This window comes from Mytilus edulis, chromosome 14 (assembly GCF_963676685.1).
Source record: "Mytilus edulis chromosome 14, xbMytEdul2.2, whole genome shotgun sequence".
NCBI lineage: Eukaryota > Metazoa > Mollusca > Bivalvia > Mytilida > Mytilidae > Mytilus > Mytilus edulis.
In genome coordinates this window covers 55,554,311-55,575,618 of record NC_092357.1, presented here as the reverse complement: position 1 = coordinate 55,575,618, position 21,308 = coordinate 55,554,311, and the positions used below count along the sequence as shown (strand labels likewise).

The following is a 21,308-nucleotide window of genomic DNA, read 5'->3' as shown; positions in this document are numbered from 1 at the left end:
GTGTATTAACTTATTTCATATTTTGTTATTGAGTTTCTTTCTAACACTAAACAAGTTGACTATAAAATAAAGTTTTTAACTAAGCAAGCCCCATAACACGTTTTAAATGATAACCCATATAAAAGAGGGGCGAAAGATACCAGAAGGACAGTCAAACTCATCGAACGAAAAATAAACTGACAACGCCATGGCTAAAACATAAAAAGACAAACAGAGTAATAATAGTACACAAAACACATCATTGAAAACTAAAGGCTAAGCAACACGAACCCCACGAAAAAATGGGGGTGATTTCAGTCCTCCGGAATGGTAAACAGATTCTGCTACACATGTGGCACCCGTCGTATTGCTGTGGAATCACTATTATTCGTAGGATACCAATTTTCGTACATTTTGTGAGTGGAAGTTGCCATGTTCATGGCAAATTCAAGCGTTCAACGAAGTATAATTTTTTCACGAAAAGTTTTTACAACAGAAATAAATGAATGTACAGTAATTAATTTTTTCTTTGATTGTATAATTTTCATACAGCTTAAGAAAATATCATGTCCATTGATTAATGAAAACAAACAACTGTAACACATTACTTAATATTCATTTGGTGTTGTGAAAATAATGTTTTATCAGGTAACAAATAATATTTGCATATTCACAATATTTTGCACCATTGATCAATGTTTGCTAGTACGATATAATTTGTCTCTGTGTTTTGTTATCCAAATTTATCTCTTCTTCTTACGCCATATTCAACACTTGGTGTCTTTCTATAATCGTTTTACCTTAAAATAATTAATATAGAAAAATTAAAATAATAACAATAAATGGTGAATACACAGTTCTAGTAAATTTTTGATTATCTATGTAAAACAAGATAATACAAACAAATCATATTTAAGGTGGTACACAACTCTTTCACTAAAATTAATTTGGTTCGTTTAATTTTCATAAAATTTTGTCAAAATATTAACTTTGACTCTTTATCAAAAATATAAAAATTTCAAAAATTTCGAACCAACCGTTTTGTCAGAAAAATTACACTGGTTATATAGCAGTTTGGCAAACACCAATTTTGATAATTGAGAAGCTTAATATTCCTTTTACAACACAACGTAATAAAAACGTTTATCTGACTTTACAGAGTTCTCTCCCTGTAGTGTTATGTACCACCTTTATATTTTATAAAAGTAAAATAACAGACATTCGTTTTCACACTTACAACGATGGTATCATGCAAAATTAACTTTTCTGTAGTATGTAATTTGATACTCCTCATCAAGAGCTTTTCGTCAAATCGATTGTTTGTTTTTTCAACAAATATAATGAATTTGCATCTAGAAATTATCCACTTAATTAGTTGATTGCCTTTGTTTGATAAATGAGGCAAATGATTTTGGTATATAAATACACAAAGAACAAAAAGTGATTACGCACAATAGCTTTCCCATGGTTGTCCTCATGTCTTTACAGAGCATAAGATCAAGGCAACAACATTTTACTAATATTTAAAACTCAGATGTGAAACCGGTAACATGATTCGAGTATCACCATAGACAGAAAGTCCTTTACATCGTCATTTGAACTCTGGTGAAAAGTAGTCTTATTGGTAATTACACCATTACTCCTTGGATATATATATATATATATATATATATTCATTAAATAAAATAGTAAAATAAGCAAAACGTTAACAGTTCCATTCTATCGATTTCATCCTTCAATTGGGACTCTTCAGGATAACTGATGTAGTGTCGCTATAGGCGATGTCGTTAAGGAGGTTTATGATGTTCCGCCATTGTTCGTTATTAAAAATTCTCTGGATTTAATTTCGATCGGAACGTTGTTATGAAATAACGTTCCATCTCTTTTCTATATGCTTCATCCCGTCTACATTTAAAAATAGGCATTATTTGAAAATGCTTTTTACCACAAGTGTCAAGATGGGCACTAATTGGCGAATTTCTGTACTGTGGGTGTTTTATTTGTTCTTTGTGAACTCGCACCCGTTCACAGAGGCTATTCCCGGTCTGTCCAATATAATTTTCGTGACAACCAAGACACGTGACGAAGTAAATAAGATTTGTTGTCTTACAAGTCATATTGGCGTTCACATGAAATTTATATATATATATATATACAAGTCTAAATTGGAAATGACGTTCAAACCTACGATTGCGTGGAATAAAAACCGCAATTTTTATACGTGTGCATGTAAAACAAATTTCCTTGTAAAAGGGTCTAAATACAGCACAAACAACATTTTCCGAAAGACCACAAAAGTGAAAAAGTATATTTAAACGTCTAAATGTGTTTAAAAGCAGAATTATTTCATCTGGCAAGGAATATGAAAGAAAAAAATTATAATTTGTCTATATTGTTTATGTTTTAACAAACAAAGGATCCTTAAATTATTGATAATCCCTGAAATCATATAAGGGAATATGCAGAATACTTATTAAAATGTTCAGTGATTATGTAAAATCACTGGTCATTTTCAGCGATTATATATAATTACTAATGATTTCAGTGATTCTACATATTCCCTGAAAAATCAGGGATTCTATATAATCCCTGATTATACAAATTCACTGTAACATATATATATACAAATTCACTGTAACATATATATATATATATATATATGTTACAGTTAATTTGTATAATCAGGGATTATATAGAATTCCTGATTTTTCAGGGAATATTTTATATATATATATATATATACAACTCGTCTAAACATCAACCCAACATGTTAGATCTGTAAATTTGCTTTCGCAAATATTTTGTTCTTCCCTCGCCGGGATTCGAACTCATGCTACTTAGATATCGTGACACCTCAACGCCTGCACTGTAGCCGTCCCGCACGATATATATACACGCCCAATTGCAAGCTGATTACCTTACCATCACAATCATAGACCACAACGAGAGTTGGTCGAAGGTCGACAGAGTCGCTCGGGAAAGATTTTGGATAAGAAAGTTAAGGGCAGTTTCCCCAGAAAGCATAAATGGAAAAACAAAACATAGAATGAGTCACTCATTTTCCTGTCATAACTTTTGTTCATATTTCCCCCCCTACTATTACTTGTTTCCAGTAACTCCGGCTTCCGCACTGGATTTACAGTTGGAATACGTTTTAAAAACTTATACCAGTTTAAATTACAGGGCTCAATTATTTAACCTTATTAAATAAAATTTTACTTATTTTTCTAATAATTACTAAACTGCTATTCGTTTGGGAGGCTTACATATGTAGTTTCTGTTGCAATTGCCCTACCGTTGTCAAATTTGAAATATTATTGGATCGGTTAGGGCATTTTTATTTTTTTTATTTGTGGACTGTTATCCATGCAGTTGTCGTAAAATCTCAACTGCCACCACCTTTGGAAATTTAGAGTTGTGTCAGTTCACATCGCGAATAACTATTCTTATTTTGGCATATCATTGTAGTCTTAGCGCCGTGTTTGGAAATTTTTAAATTGTACCAGCGTCTGTAATGTTCGCTTAAATTGTATAAATTTCCAGATTTTGATAGGGTCTCAGTTTGAATATATTGACATGATTCATTTGACATCGTGCTATTACCTAAGAAGGATATCTGTTATCCAAAAATCTAATATTTGTTCATTTTATAGTTATTTTATGGCGATGTTGTAGCCTTGTTGGCTTGTTGTATATCATATTTTGAAGTGTACTGTATCATTACATGATCCATCACCCTGTAAGATTAATCGTTGACTATTTATTCAGTCATTTTATATATATTTATATACAATTTCAACTTGTCCTTAAACTCATACAGCTTAAATGTATGACGTTGCAAATATCGCAAACAAAACTATTCAATATAAGAACAAGGTATGATCGTCAATGAGACTTCTATACACTTGCTCAAATTAGGTGTTTGGCAACAATTGTGGATAACTGGACAGCCTTCAACAATGAACAAAATCATAATCGTATAGTCAGCTATAAAATACCCAATAGAATATGAAACTGTTCAACGAGCAGACAAACAGTCTCATTTCTAAAAACAAGGATTGAAAGAATATATTACCAATGTAATCAATCTAATCACAGGCTCATGCATTAGAACATGCACATGCATAATCTGGTATGGTTAAACATGTTTATGAGTGCTCAACCATTCCCACACCTTGATGATTAGTGTTACAGCACATTATTAGAAGACATTATATAAGTCAGTCGAATTTATGATGATCAGTGTTGAGTGTTCTGTTTTATGTTTTCTTTTCTGTTGTTTTATTTGTTTTAAGGCCCGACACACTAAACTCCAAAACAAACAATTGACAAATTAAGGTCAAGTAACAGTAAATGAACGCCGTCTAGCGGATTCCGCGAAATATTGCGACGTTTTGTACGAATTTCGTCCCTTTGACCAGATTTTGCAATGTTAAAATTGCACCCGGCGACTTTTCGTTGGGACAATGTCAACGGTAAATTTGACGGAAAGTATGTTACTTCTAGGAGAATGAACTTGTTTTTCTAATATTAAAAATTGAAAATGAATATGAAAACAGTCCTGAAGACGATCTTCAAAATGAAAATCAGTGGGCTACGTAGGGTGGTAGAGTTTGTATATCTGCCGACCAGTTAAAACAAGTGTGAAAACTGTTGCTCACTATTGTGATGAAAAAAAAGTGTGGTCTCGGAGGTATTCTATATGTAGTATGTCAAAAATGTCCTTTCAAAAACCCTATATTCACTGGGAAAAGACATCGTCTAGCAGAAAATAAGCAGAAGGGATGCAAGTTTAGGAGGTTAATACTAAAGTTAAATCTTAGTATTGTACGGTAAGATTCTCCCATATTTTGAAAACTATCACACCAGTCGGAACAAGTAAAAATATTTTCAAATTAGAGAGAAGGAAATGAACCACATAAACTAATACTGGTCATAAATTCGCCGCTGCTGTCAGTCAGTCATAGATGGCACTAAACTATAATACACTTAAATTAATTAACCTTGTTCACGGTTGGAACAATAGTTTAATATTCATACACAGTTTTGTTTTGATATGGGTTTGAGCCTTTGGTTTTGCTATTTGATTAGGGACTTTATTTTCCTCGTCGTTCGTATTTTTGTGATTTTTTTTTTAATTTTCTTTTAAATTCGTAGATTATATGTCGTATGGAGTTTATCCATTTCAATCACTAATTTAATAAATGAAGCAAATTTACAGAAAATAAAAACAACAGAAAACGGTATCACTTTTCTAAGAGATACATAATACGATCCCTTATTTTAATTGTCAGGTCACAACTGTGTGTATTTACCAGTACATGATAGATAAAAATACACAAAATGTACGAATCGATGTCCATTTTGACGACAAAATATTGTTAATAAACAAATACATTTGAGAAGAAAGTCAAACGCTCAACAAAAATGATACTTAGTATTGTGTGAAGACAATACAAACATGAATGCAAAAGATGGTAGCATCAGATGAAAATGTATTAATTTTATGTTTTGGAATGAACTCAAACAAATAAAAGAAATTTTCCACGGAATTGCTATTTTTAAAACCATCATACTTGGCAGGTACGACCATGCTAGGAAACAATGATTATCTATTTTAACACCAATTTGTCAAATCATTGGTACATATCTAATACTTTGGTACATATCTAATACTTTGATCTTCTAATTATTGTTACTGGTGTTCAGTAATCACCCTCAATTGACACTTGTTTACTGCATTTTGCTTAATATAAGTGTACAAATAAGTCGACCAGAAGCGGGGTATAATTTTCAACAATTTTCCGTGTTAAACATGGATTGACATCGATGGTTAAATAAACTTCATTTTAATTTCAATTTTCCGCTTTACAAGGATGTTGGTAAGAAAATATACAATTGATGAGAACAACTTAACAAAGCTATCGAAAACAAGAAACAGATTATTTAAAGTTCTATGCTACTTAGATATTCCCTATCAATAACAGAAAAAAAACACTACTATCATTATACGCTACATAGATAACCACTATGAAAAACCAGATATAAAGCATTAATTAATTTTATGTCTTTTTGGTTGTATTGAAATGGAAAACAAAAGATTGTGCGAGCATATATTTGTATGACACGGAACAAGCACAACTCGGTAAGCATATTCATGATACTAAACTATAACCTATAAAATATTGATACTCAGATGTTTTCGAGAAAATAAGAGAAGCGGAAGCGAAGAAATTAATTTCATCAACGTACGAAAGAAAAAACCTTGCTTTCTTTACATCCGCTACTCTTTACGTAAACATTTTTCATTGATTTAATTAAGTTGAAAATGTTTCCCGATTGCACCCTTCTTCCTGAATGAGTTTGGATTCAAACGTCGTGTGATGTGACTCCTCCGCCTCATCCCTGCCAGATGTGTTTATTAGTTAATGCTGCTTACACTGTGGCGTTTTTATTACATTGTTATTGTTCTACTTTTGCCGCTTCTTCCTTTTTCTATTCATTGAATATTGTGAATAAGATTTTTTTAACGAAGGTCGTTCCGGAAACATGAAATGTATGCATAAAGTTTATGTTTTACATTTTCTACTGGATTAAGGATATTTTTGAATTGCACAGTGTCATGTGTTTCTCAGGCCCTTTTTTTCTGACGACTTAAATCTAATAGTGTTGAATGTGTTCTTATTCATAACGTAATTCCAAGCGACCTTGATTTTATTTAGAAGGATTACTTTGATGTGAAATAAAGCGAAGGCTCCGCGTTGAAGACAATACTTTGATCTACATGTATAATGGTTCACTTTTACAAGTTATGACTTGAATAGAGAGATGTCTCATTAGTACTCACACCACATAAAAATAAAGATAGATAAGTTTTCTTATTTCTAAATACAGCCTTCAGTAAGAACGGTGCTATGCACCATCCGTCTTTCGAATCCACAAACTCAGTCAAAATGTCAAAACACATTTTTTTCAAGGTACTTTTTTTGAATGAATCATGCCGTTTAACCCATTTGTTTCTGTTAAATGTTTTAGGTGGAAACGCTTAGTAATTATCATACATTCAAAAATAGAATTTCTACATTGCTCATGTTGCTTTCAAGTCATTTTAACCGTCGAGAAGTATAACAAGGAATATTCAGGGATTATAGTTCGTCGTTTCACATCAATACACTTATCAATTATCAAAATGTTATCTGCATCTTTTACTGATGGTTATGCTATAGTTTTGCTAATAGAAAAATACAGGTTTGTTTGTCTGTTTGTTCTTTACAAGAATTAACTTGACATTATATATTAGATAACATATTCACAATCAATAAATAGATGCAAAATCTCATATCTTCATTTATATACTTGATTTACTAATAAGATCGTTTCGTCTTCTATCAGGAGTTATCTATGGTTAAAAGTTGTCTATCCCAAATTCATGTATTTGGTTGTCATGTTATATTTGTTATTCTCGTGGTGTTTTGTCTGATGCTTGGTCCGTTTCTGTGTGTGTTACGTTTCGGTGTTATTTCGTTGTTCTCCTCTTATATTTAATGCGTTTCCCTCGGTTTTAGTTTGTTACCCCGATTTTGTTTTTTGTCCCTGGATTTATGAGTTTTGAACAGCGGTATACTACTGTTGCCTTCATGTCGCACTGCTATCACATTGATGTACTTTCTTATGATAATTGGGAAAGGCTATAGTTTATTAATTTGTTTCGAACATATAATTTTTCCTTATTGTTGTTAGTGTTCATGTGTATTGTTACATTTTGATTAATTCCGTTTGAACTCTAAAAAAATAGGTTTTACGGACCTGTATTTATGGATTGATTGATCTTTTACACGACTTGCAACACTTATGTTTTAAAATTTGTAGCGGTCAATTTTTTTTTTGCTGGCAGAACTGGAGTTCCACCGATTTTCGCTAGGAAAACTGACCATCCAAGTCAAATAAGTTAGGAGTCGAATGCAGCATATGATACGTGTGGTACTCAAACTCCCAAATCCCGGCCACTGTTGGCAGGCAACTGATATTTGTTTTAACTGCTTAATTACAAATACATTTTATTTGTGTCTAATTGGTCAGATATCTTAGTAAAGCATGTAAAATGTCCCACACATCAAATCACATATTTGATTAAAACAAATATCTCTTAATCAATCTTTTAAAAAAAAAAATAGAATTCATTTTAGAGGGTACCAAGTTTTTAAATAATGAGATACATCATAACAGTTCAGGTTTCTTCTTTATCAACTTCTGGAATGTAAACTCATAACATGTAGTAGGAAATTTAGAAAAAATGTGACAACTGGAGAGAAATGACCTTACTATCTGTACCTGGGAAGGTCCTTTGCAGAATTATCATAAACAGAATTAGAGATGCTATTGACAACATTCTACGTAAAGAACAAGCTGGGTTCCGAAGAGGTGGAGGCTGTATCAACCAAATATGCAGCTTGTGAAATATAATAAAACAATGGTCTGAACGGAACAGCCTCCTATTTATCAACTTCATCAACTTCAAAAGGGCGTTTGACACTATCCATAGAGACACCTTAAAAAAACTATGGCAAACTATGGGATCCCAGGTAAAATAATCAGGATAGTGCAAGCAAGTTATGATTGCTTCAGTTGTGTAGTCGAACATGAGGAATGTTTCCACATTTTTTTGTTTTCAGCATACTTTAAGTCAAGAAAAATATGTAAATCATACCAACAAAGTAGAAACACCAAAATGAAAATATATAAAGTTATGTAACATTAGTGTTGTTATATGGGACAGCATGTTGAAAGATAAGAATTTTCTACGGGGTTTCGTTATATTTGTGATTTTACTTTTTATTAAAAGCAAATCGATGTCAAATTTCTTGCTAAAATCAAATTTACTTCTGGTGGATTATGATTGTTTCAGTTGTGTAGTCGAACATGAGGAATGCACATTTTATTCAGATAGGGCATCATTAACGTGGTACATGTAGCCTAATACATGATGAATACAAATTATCATAAAAAAAACGATAAAGACGTCGCCCGGGTTACCAATGGCATAGTCTTCTTCACTGTACACTGTTGTATTTCAATTTGTATGTTCCACTAAGTATCCTTCGGAATATTTTAAATTACTACTTCAGATACTTTTTATGACTTACAACCATGTTCCATTACTATTTGCGACTGTTTGAAGACACCTGTAACTAGTAAATCAACTACAAACATTTATTCTTATATACACGAAGAAAGTAAAAAGAACCACGTGTAAGACATGTAATAATATGTCACACTCGTTTACGGAATTGAATGTACTTTGTGTGGACTACTCTATGTTGGTGAAACTCGACAAACTCTGCGTAAAAGGATGCATTAAAACCATTCTGATAATAAAGATCCATATTTCAAAATATTATAAAACTGTATGAATGTCGACCGAAATGCGTTTTTAGAGACAAAGAGCCTGTGATATGTCTATTATATTTTCACGGAACCAATCGTAGTTCATGTGCAATTATTATATAATATTATCCCTTTATCAAAGGAGAAAGATGTTGACAGTGATATCAACAGTACTGCAAACACCTTACTACAGTCTCGTGCCTTTTCCCGAATGTGTCCTACAAAATTAGACTTAATACGGGGTGTGTACTATCATAATCAACACGACGAATGCACCTAAAGAAGCAGGATCTACTTACCATTTCTGAGATTCCGAGATCATATCCACCAGTATATGGTGGGGTTCATATTGCTGCCACTTTAGTTTTTCTATAATGTTTTGTATATGTTTATAGTTTGAATACCCTTTGGTATCTGTTGCCTCTCTTTTTCAAACTACGCTATGTGCTATATGTATTTACTTCTGAAGATCAAAAATTTATTTCAAAAGAGAGAGAAAAGATACATAAGGAACATCCAAAGGCATAAGTAGAAAAAAAAACTGACAACGCCATGGGAAAAAAAGAAAAATGTCAAAAGACCACACAACAGTATACAAAAAACGCCATCGAAAAATTTAACACTTAGTAACACGAACCCTAACAAAAACCGGGCGTGATCTCAAGTGATCAGGGTAAGAAGATCCTTCTCGATATGGATCTCCCGTCTTGTTGCTTCCGAGCTTGTCAAGATATATAAAAATTTCCCGCAAAAAATTCATTGAAATATCCTGGTCGTTTATAGCTGACTATACGACAAGGATTTTGTTCATTGCTCATTGTTGAAACCTGTCCAGTGATCCACTGTTGTTTCAAAACACCTAATTTGAGCTAGTGTATAGTAGTCTCATTGACGATCATACCTTGTTCTCATACTGAATAGTTTTGTTTGCGATATTTGCATCGTCATAAATTCCACCTTAATGATGTTAAGGACAGGTTAACATATATATATATATCCAAAGAGTTGTGGTATAATTACCAATAAGACTACTATTCACCTGAGTTCAAATGACGATGCAAAAAGACGTCCTGTCTGTAGTGATAACCGAATTATGTTTGAGTTATCCGATTCTTATTTGAGTGTTTAACATAGGTAAACTGGTGTTGCCTTGATTTTATGCTCTGTAAAGACAAGAGAACAACTGAAGGAAAGCTATTGTGTGTAATCAGTTTGTGTTCTTCATGTATGAATATACCTAAAATATTTGCTTCGTTTAGCACACACAGTCAATCAACTAATTAAGTGGATAATTCTAGATGCAAATTCATTAAATTTAAAAAAAAAACAACCAGAAAAACAATCGATTTGACGCGAGGCTTTTGTTGAGGAGCATCAAACTACTACATACTTCATAAAAATTAATTTTGCATGATACATGTACCAAAATTGTAAAGTGGGAACACGAACGTCTGTTGTTTTACTTTTAAAAATATAAAATATGATTTATTTTCGTTATTTTGTCATTTGACTTTTCTACACATTACACAAGTATTTCCCATTCAAAACTAAAAAACAAATTGAAAGATTGTGTATTGTTTTGTTTCATAAAATAATCGCCAACGTATATACAAGTATCTAGTTTAAGGGAGAAATAAATCATACTTTGAAAAGGATCCCACCGAATCATACAAAACATTATCTGAAAATGACAATATTAAGATGCTTGATTTCTTGATTGACAACATATTTGTTTCGCTTCAAGGACGTGTTTTTCAACAGACTGTCGACATTCTAATGGGAACCAATTGTGCCCCTCTTCTCGACGACTTGTTTCTTTATTATTATGAGGCTGACTTCATACAGAAACTTCTTAAGGTGAAAAATAAGAAGTTAGAAATATCCATTAACTCGACTTTCCGCTATATAGATGGTGTTCTTTCACTAAATAATTCAAAACTTGGTGACTATTTTGAACGCATTTATACCATAGACCTAGAGATAAATGAAACACCATATACAGTAAAGTCTGCCTCATATCTTGACTTACGTCTAGAAATTGACAATGAGGGTCGATTGAAAAAAAAATTAACGACAAACGAGATGATTTCAGCTCTCCAATGGTGAACCTTCCATTTTTATGTAGCAACATTCAAGCAGCGCCTGAATACGGAGTATATATCTCCCAATTGATACGATATTCCCGCGCTTGTATTTCCTATCATGATTGCCTTGGTAGAGGGTTGTTGCTCACAAGAAAGCTATTAAACCAAGAGTTGAATCATCCCATCGTAAATTGTACGGCCGCCATCACGAGTTGGTTGACCGTTATGGTGTAACTGTTTCACAGATGATATCGGATATGTTTCTTACTTCGTAACTACAATCACCTTCTATTTTCATGAATGTGACCCACCGAATGAGACTAGTTACCAGATTTGTATTTATATGAGCAACACGACGGGTGCCACATGTGAGGCAGGATCTGCTTACCCTTTCGGAGCACCTCAGATCACTCCCAGTTTTTTGGTGGGGTTCGTCTTGCTCGGTCTTTAGTTTTCTATGTCGTTTCGTGTGTACTATTTTTTTGTCTGTTTGTCTTTTCTATTTTAGCCATGGCGTTGTCAGTTTATTTTGGATTTATGAGTTGACTGTTCCTCTGGTATCTTTCGCCCATCTTTTACATTAATAATTAAAAACTTAGAACTGTGCTTTCACTATTTTTTTGTAGTTATAACAATTATTGTCTATTATGTATCAACGGTTAAAATAATTATTGAAAGACACCAAGTGTTAAAAATGGCGTAGGAAGAACAGGTACACATTGGATAATAAAAAATTGAGAAAAATTACATCGTAATAGCAAACATTGATCAATGATGCAACATATTATATGTCACCTGATAAAGAAATATTTTCCCAACATGGAATAACGATTAAACAATATGTAACAGTTGTTTGTTATCATAGATCAATGAACAAGATGTTTTCTTAAGCTATATGAACATTATACAATCAAAATAGAATCAATTGCTGTGCATTCATTTATTTCTGTTTTTACCACTTTTCGTTGAAATTATACTTCATTGAACGCTTGAATATGTGATGTACGAGGTTAACTTCCACTCACAAAATCCACGACAATTTGTATCCTACGAATAATAGTGAATCCACAGTATGTTGCGTTATATTTTTTCGAATCATTCCTAGTTTTATTCTGTCGATCTGATCCTTCATAGTCATCTTGCTTCTGCAGATAAACCAATAGAACAATTCCTGATAATATTCTGCTTTGTCTATTCTCCAAAGTAATCTACAGACAAAGAAAATAAAAATATTTAGATAAAATAATAAAGCCATGGTTAATTCATTGATCCATTCATTTTATGTATACTAACATTGCCCATGTGGAATTTTAGAGTTGTTTGTATAAACATTAAACGACAAAAATATGTGACGTATACATTTTCTTAACCGAAACCGTCTTAAATTTAACTAAAATGCTGAAATTGTGAAGATTTCAGTAATTTAGCATGACTTAATGATGCAAGTACCTGATATTTGTGCATTGCAATGCCAAAAAACAGCCCATATTTATGTAGCAGAGGCATTATACCTTCCAAAAAATAACTAAAAGTTTATATTCAAACAATTTTGTAAAACTGCAATGTTTTGGGACCAAAAAGGGGTCTTACTGAACCTACTCCTTTTACAAATTGCACTGATTTTGATAATTTTTCAAATCTAATAGTCTTATTGATTGAACTTAACAAACATTAAACAATGTCTGAATAAATTTGTGTTACTTGTTTTTCTCTACATATGCTACAGATTGAAGTAACAGATTTAAATATAGCAATCAAAGTGGATATATACATACTTCAAGACGGGACAACCCCGCGATCAACACTATATATATATATTCATTAATACATTACTAACTATTTACATGTTCTAAGTGGAACATAAGTAAACCAAGATGAAAGTTGTATATGTCTTTTTCATTGTTTGTGCTGCAGCGGTGAGAGTAAACCAAGTTAAAAGTAAGACGTCTTTATTTTTATTTGAAAATATATAATATTATTGTAACTAAGTACAAACATTGTGCTTATGTGTAATTTGTTTTTTAAATTTTTTATGCGGTTTTGATATACTACTGCAGAATCTAAGTTCAATTATGTATGTAAAATACAGTTTTACTCTTTATTGTTTTTTTTTATAGTTGGTTACAGTCTGATTTTAATACAAAGAACAACTTTTAGATGCATATTTTTATGTCTAATTTTAAACGAAATTGTTTAGTTCTTTTTTTTTTACAACCGATGATAATTAGTTTTCAGACTAACTTGATTTTAACAATTCTAAACATTCAGTAATAGAGTTTTCATTTATAATATATATCTTTTTCATATTTTCTAAACTCAATTTACTTCTGTTAGAACTCATTGTACGTATTAAAAGCTACAAAATGAATCATTAAATTCATGAGAAAATATAGGTTGACTGGATCAAATTCCTAATGGAATTCCTTGAGGAAATGGTAAAATGAAACGCTCAAAAAGACCAAACGGATGGATATCAACTGCCATATTCCTGATTAGAAACAGTTAAAAATGGTGCATATTAACCTAGTTTTTTTTAGCTAACTAAACGTCTTACTTGCATGACAATCGCACAAAAATCCATTATCTTAATATCGATTTGTAAACAAAGCTAAACGACATAATATGGAAAGAGGTAAACAATACGGTTACGGCAGTCACATTGTGTTATAATGACTCATATGCTATATGACTTAAAGATAAGATATCAAACACAGCCAAAGAGTTTACCAGCAGGGTTGTAGACCCAGTGCTGCCATTGATATTGTTTTGTCTGTCCGAAACACTTTTTTTTATTCAAATTCATGTATTCTGAAATAATTTAATTTTGGATGTAACGCGTCTTCTGATTGGCTGACATTATTTTGTTATCAGCCCATAGACATAATTTAGTCATGTGACAGTGACGTCAACAACGGTTTTCATGGTTTTTTACGGTTTAAAATGGAATTTAGAATTAAATTATAAGAAATGACTGTAATATGTGTTCTATCTATTCGAAATAACTACGCGCGTTATTCAGTGTGCACCAAATTGTTTATGTTATTTCTTCATAGACAGATAAAATATTACAGTCATTCCTTCAACAATAAAAAGAATATTTATATTAATTGCATATCTAGATACACGTCAGTGCAAAGCTGGAGATGGAATATGTAAACCAACGTGTGCTGTAGACGAAGAAGACACAGGTTCATGTTGCCTTCATAGTTATAGATGTTGCCAACCACCTAAGTGTAATGGTATGTAAACCGCAAACACATGCATGTTACTGTTGATTGATTACAGGTGTTTGATAAAAACGAATACCAATTTTCGTTGATTAAATGTTACAATGTGATCAACGACTTAACATTTCTAACAAATTGAAATTTTCTATAATTGTATGCAGACTTGGCGGCAATACTATGGAAATGTTAATTCAAGAAAATGTAAAATATAAAATTCAGAATGGAAATGGAAAATGTATGTAGGAGACAAAACTCGACAAAATTGCAGAAAACAGATTAAGGTCATCTTAAATTAACATTAATTCAATAATATTGGTACCATTAATAATGAATAAATCCACAGTTCATAATATTTTGTGTGCGTACGTTATTGTTGAACAGAAATCCATTGATTTAATTTCATGAAAACCTGTCTGTTGTTTGGAATATTGATTATTTTTGTCATTTTAATGATGTGTCATGCACAAGTGCCCACACATCTTTTAATTTATAAAATTTTTATCATGAAGTAAAAGTAATGGTTAGGAAATTTGCACGAACGGTAATTTCCTAGAATAAATGAAAAAAGCGTTGGATGTTTGACAATAAAATAAAATCAGATGTGTTTTTGAAGATATTAATTTGGTTTAAAATATGCTGAGGTTTTAAATGCCTAGCAAAAAGGTTTATGAAGACTAAATGTAAAATATTTGTAATAATATTATTCTTTTCGAGGAATCCTCAAACTAGTGTAGCTTATTTTACAATGTATATATAATTTTTTTGTTCTATCTTATATATTCTAAGATACACTTCAAAATGCTCAGTGTAAAGCTAGAAACGGAGAGAGTAAACCTGCGTGTGGTGTAAATGAACAAGACACAGGCATAGGCCCTTTTTGCAATAATAACAGATGTTGTGAATCGACAGCATGTATTGGTATGTAATAAATATGTTATCCGTTGTGTAGAATAGCATATAGTCTTTACTTTAATTTTAACTTTAAACAAGCAATGTGCGAGTAAACGTCATTAACATGTCACTTCCGTAGTATATATTTAGGTAAGTAATATGTATGTCACAAATACTAGTTCTGTTTTGACGATTTATTTGCCTTTTTTTAAATAAGAAATGTTTAGAAAATTTCAGGAATTTCACTACTAAGTCAGCATATATAATTGTCAGAATATAGAAATTGACGATGAGGGTGTATTGAAAACAAAACTTAACGACAAATGAGATGATTTGAGCTTCCAAATTTTGATTTTTCTATTTCAATATAGCAACACTTCAGCAGTGCCTGCATACGATTTAAAACTCTTTGTTTAATAGCTTCATTGTGAGCAGCAACCTTCTATCAATGAAATCCTAATAGGAAACAAAAGCGCAATTATATCATTGTATATCGTACTCCGTATGAAGACGCTGCTAAAGTACTGCTACATAGAAATGGAAAGTTCACAATTGGGAAGCTGAAACCATCTCGTTTTTAGTTAAGTTTTGTTTTCAAACGACCTTCATTGTCAATTTCTAAATGTAAGTCAAGATATGCAACAATCGTTTTGTGCTTCTTTTTTCCAGTTTTCTGTGTAACATTATGTGTAAGATGTGACTGTATGTGTCGATTTTCAAAATCCTACGGCAAAAGTATTTGTTTGCCAGAATTTAGAATTATGACAAATGAGGTGTGTCCATTTCGTTAGTAAAACTCGATCCTTTTTTTTTATAATAAAGTCGAAACAAATTATTTTATAGACGATACAGATTGCAACTGTAAGCCTGTATGTCATTCAGAAACTGAAACAGAAGACGAAGAAGGAATTTGCTGCGAAAGTATGAAGTGTTGTAAAACCTGCAATGGTATGCTATTCGTTTTGATTAATTATTATAATAAGGAGTATATTCAATGAAGTGAAAGTTTTATTTTGAAGGCCTTACTTGAACCTTGGGATGAAGAGCAGCAATAAAAGCGCTGATTTTATATTCTTTTTGTGTCATGAATTGATTCCTAAATTCTTTGTTTTTCTATTATATCGATATGCTTGAAAATGATCTATTTGATTATAAACTGATTGGGTGAAACATAAATACTTAAATAGCATGAATATCCACAGTTTAAAGCTGTAACATGCACTCCAGCAAATATAATGACCAGGGAAACCTTTACGCCTGGTACCTACTTGAGATTAATTTAGTTGTCTTAGGAACAGTAGAAGTAACCATCCAAAAGCCACAAACGTATACATACATAGAAAAGGTATGCTATAGAACATAAAGAAAAGATATAAAACAGAAGCAAAATTGGCTTCTGGTCGACTTTACATGCAAGAAATTGGAACCTTACTTTCTAAACAAAGGATAAAATTGATAGCACAATTTTAGAAAGAAAGAAAACCGTCATTGTTGCAAGATTACTGATGCTGTTAGCCACCCTTTTTTACAGGTTCATTTCTAAAAGTCGGGAGTCGTCCAGAAAAAAAACCACTATAATTGTTTCACCTCATGAAACAACAAAAACAAACCACAAGAATACTACATTTTAACAAGACTAGAATCAATCTGTTTGAATCCATTAGTTTAAATGTATGAGTTAATGTAATGCAATGATAAAGAATCAATAATAAATGCTGATAGAGGTGCAGACAGTCTTGTTTGTTGAATGTCCAAATTTATAAACATAGATTATCAAGCACAGGAGAATCTCTTCTTTGATACATATATGACGTAGCTCTGTACTTATACATTGTGTTATTATACTATTGTAGATTTGTGTACTCTTGTCTTTAATGTTTGCGAATATGCTGTGCCTGTATGCTATTTTATGCTTTTTTGTTACATATGTGTTTATATTTATAGTTATTCAGACACAAAGATGTTGAAAATACACGTAACATTTTAAATTATCAACACCAAGTAAATTTTTACATTATATTACTGTATATGTTGATCTTGTCTAAAATGTAATGTACGTTCTCATGGTAAGAATCTTTAAAACAAAATACAAAGATGCTGTACTCTTTAAAACAATCCCTTAAATATCAGTTAAAAATTGTCGTCATGCCATTGACAATATTTCTAAACACAGAAATAAAATTCTTCATATCCCTTTGCTTAATTCTCATTATTGAAATTGAAATTGAGAATAGAAATGGGGAATATGTCAAATGTTTTTCATAAAAATGGATAGATTACCCAATTGGTTCACAGGATTTACTAATATGAAAAGTAGTCGAAAATGGTTGAAAAACAGCCATTTACGTCGATAATATAATTCTACTAATAAACATCTTAATTATTCACTATGCCAGCTACATGTGGTGGAATATTTGGTGGAACAGTTGGAAGTTTTACGTCACCATATTACCCATCAAAATACTGCAATAACCACAATTGTAATTACAATATAATAGTTGAGGAAGGTTCAAAAGTTAAGCTGAACTTTACTTACTTTAATACTGAGAAAAATCAAGACTACGTTACGGTATAAACATATTCAAATAATTTAATTTGCAGTGCATGCCTTGCTAGCAATGTTATTGTTTTCATATACATATTTTGGGATTCTTATATATATAATTAACTTTGATAGAAAACTTGTTTTGCCTGATTTTTTATTTTCTTTTCAATTTGTTTTATACAAATAAAGGCAGAACAATCAAAATCAAAATTATTGTAGATGAGATAATTAGAGCAGCAACGAAATACAAAAGTATACAAAACCCTACGCATAAAATAACAAATAAAAAGCCTGCACCATTATAAATTATAGGTTTATTTCGAAGGCACTGGAACTGAATTAAAGCAGGTCTTGTTCATTTAGTGGTACCAGTCGCGGTAATCAATGCAACAGCCAGTCGACTATTAAACTGGAACCCGCTTGTATTACGCTACACTCAAACAAACGGTACGGCCCAATTTTGAAGGATAACATTTTGCACCGGAATTTTTACGAGATTTGACGTTAATAGAATCTACAATAGATCGCATCCCACCGAATGTCACAGGCACTTGTCTCAGAAAAAAATCTTATATACCTTAATATAACACAAGGTACTTTTTTTTTTAAATGTCACCCACTGCTGAATTTCCATCATATTTCGATTTCTCGGTTGTCAAAACTTAAACTTATTTAACCGTAAATCTCAATTAATTTATCTACACAATGGTATACGACACAACTATAATTGTTGTCGGGATCATTCGTAGCAGATCTCAGAAGCAGGTCAACGTGTTTTTTTTTTGTATACCGACCACGGATTGGGAATACTGAGTCCGCAGTGGTTGATTTATTCTAAAAAATATTTTTAAAAAAACTATCAGCTTCCATCTGAATATGAATTATTGTTTAAAGATAATTTTGTGATACAAACCCAAATTAGAGTTATTTGAGGTCTGTCTAATGTGTCGGGAGTTTCTATTTTTAGAACTCAGATTCTCCTATTCTATTTACATCCTTCATGCTCCCTCGCGACTTTACATTAGATATTGGAATAACTCCAAAATGCTTAAAATGCGGAAAACTTTAAAATTGATTATGGAACTGAATGAAAATGTGTATTAGGCTAATAATTCTATTTGTTCATGGTATGTATGTTTCTCATAAAATTTTGATATCGTTTTGATTAGGGAAAACAAAACAAAAACAAATGTCAATCCTTATTTGAAGGAGAAAAATATTCTGAGACAAGTGCCTGTGCCGGATGTCTATGAACAAATAGTAGTAGTCAGCCGCGAACCAGCTTAATTGACAATGTGTACTTCGTTTTATGCAACATAAATACTATAATGAAAAACCTATATCAATGTTCTGTTTTACATTATCGTCCAGTGGATAATATGTAGCTCATTGTATGCACCATATTTATGTCAGTGAAAGTTAATGTCGATATTCTGTTTTACATTAATATTTTGTTCAATCAACATGTCAGTATGATGAAATACTGAAACATCATTATAAATTAAGAATACATTATTTTGAGTAGGTATATGATGGTGAGGTTACAACAGATGCATTACTAGCTTACTTAACAGGTGGACTTACTGAAGGAAAAGAATTTGATTCCACTTCCAATAAGATGATCATTCACTTCGTTTCCGATTTTTCTTTACGCAAAACGGGGTTCAGTGCCAGTTATAAAACATTTCAGTAAGTGAAATTTATCTTATCAAATGAATGATATGCAAGTTCAAATACATATATGAAACTCTGAAGCAGACTGAGCAAAACGAACCAGAAAAAGAAAATAGACATGCTAGGGAATCTATTGGCTTTTGATGCACAAGTCGTCCTGATGGTGCCAACAAATCGAATATCGTATAAAATTTAGAACGAAAACATCAATTAAAAGGTATCCTTCAAGAGCTACATGGCCCTTCCATATAATAGTGTTTCTTTTTTCTTTTCTACTAACCAAATGCATAAACGTAAAATTATAATCATCTTGTTATTAAAATAAAAGAGAGGCAAAAGGTGACAGAGGGGCATTGTAAATCACAAGTCGGAAATAAACTGACAACGCCATGGCTAACACAAAAAAAAAGAACAACAAACAAACAATAGTACATGAAACACAACATAGAAAACTAAAGACTAAGCAACTCGTACCCCGCCAAACCGCGGAGTAATATAAGGTGCTCCTGAGAGGTAAGCAGATCCTGCTCAAAATTAGGCACCCGTCGTCTTGCTTTGTTTGAAGATTTACCATCATAAATATTGGATTCTTATGCAGTATTTACGTAACTATTTATATTGAATACATTTTACAGTGTTGAACAGTTGGCATCATTAATAAGAAGATGTTAAAGTTAGAACTTTTCATTTGAGTTTAAGTTATGGGTACGAATGTTGCTCCTCTTTAATTTTTTAATTTCAACCAGTTCAAGTGCAAGACATAATATATATAATTTCAAAATTCAAGCAATTTTTCAAAAAGCCTACAATGATTTAAATGTTTTATAAGATAACTACAGTATGTAGAAATTGTATAAAATTATCAAAAATATATAGTTGGGGACTACACAATCTGATTTACTAATTTTCATTAATTTATTATTTATTGATTTTTTTCAATTTATTAAACGCCTTGAAAATATTTGTTTATGTTAAATGCTATTTTGTAATATCACGAATGAATGTTATTAATTATTTTTATTTATGAAGTATATTCATTTTAATTTCTATTCGTGTCTCTTTTGTAGATGATTCTCTTACACAACATGCACAAGGTGGAAATCATACCAGAAAGAAGTTAATAAAATACTTATCATGCAGCATACTTCATTTTACTTATTCAATATCAATAGTTTGAACTTTGGTTTTGAACAATCATCAATACCGATGAAAGAGATGATGGTAATAAATACCCCCAAAGTATTCCGATGGAAATCAATTTAGTTTTACAATCATTCTATACTGCAAATCAAACCAAAAAGTCGAATATGTTTTATTTAATAATTTTGATAAAATTGAGTTCTATCACCATAAAAAAAATGTACACCGGTTTTCTTTTAACAGAAGAAACAGAAAACGTACACAATTGATTAATCATGTTAATTGTGTAAAACTATAAGTTTTTATCAAATCAAATGAGGCTGTTAAAATACAGGGGTCCGTCAGTATGCGACCTGGGCTACATAGGTATTCATATACCAGTAA

The 21,308-nt window shown here is 31.6% G+C and overlaps 1 protein-coding gene across 1 annotated transcript; it reads left to right on the top strand.

Annotated features, from left to right (window-relative positions):
- Positions 1 to 13,212: 13,212 nt before the first annotated feature.
- On the top strand, positions 13,213 to 20,928 carry LOC139503594 (scavenger receptor cysteine-rich domain-containing protein DMBT1-like). Its single transcript, XM_071293403.1, has 7 exons — positions 13,213 to 13,385; positions 14,567 to 14,686; positions 15,461 to 15,592; positions 16,409 to 16,513; positions 17,962 to 18,134; positions 19,636 to 19,799; positions 20,852 to 20,928. Exons 1-7 carry the CDS (start codon positions 13,322 to 13,324, stop codon positions 20,853 to 20,855), a joined length of 762 nt encoding a protein of 253 aa, XP_071149504.1. The 5' UTR covers positions 13,213 to 13,321; the 3' UTR covers positions 20,856 to 20,928.
- The last annotated feature ends 380 nt before the right edge of the window (positions 20,929 to 21,308 follow it).

Excerpts from the sequence above, each read along its gene's own strand:
- LOC139503594 (XM_071293403.1), top strand. The coding sequence starts at position 13,322 with ATGAAAGTTGTATATGTCTTTTTCATTGTTTGTGCTGCAGCGGTGAGA. Across the intron at positions 15,593-16,408 it reads TGAATCGACAGCATGTATTG|ACGATACAGATTGCAACTGT; the intron begins GTATGTAATAAA and ends ATTATTTTATAG. Across the intron at positions 18,135-19,635 it reads AAAATCAAGACTACGTTACG|GTATATGATGGTGAGGTTAC; the intron begins GTATAAACATAT and ends TATTTTGAGTAG.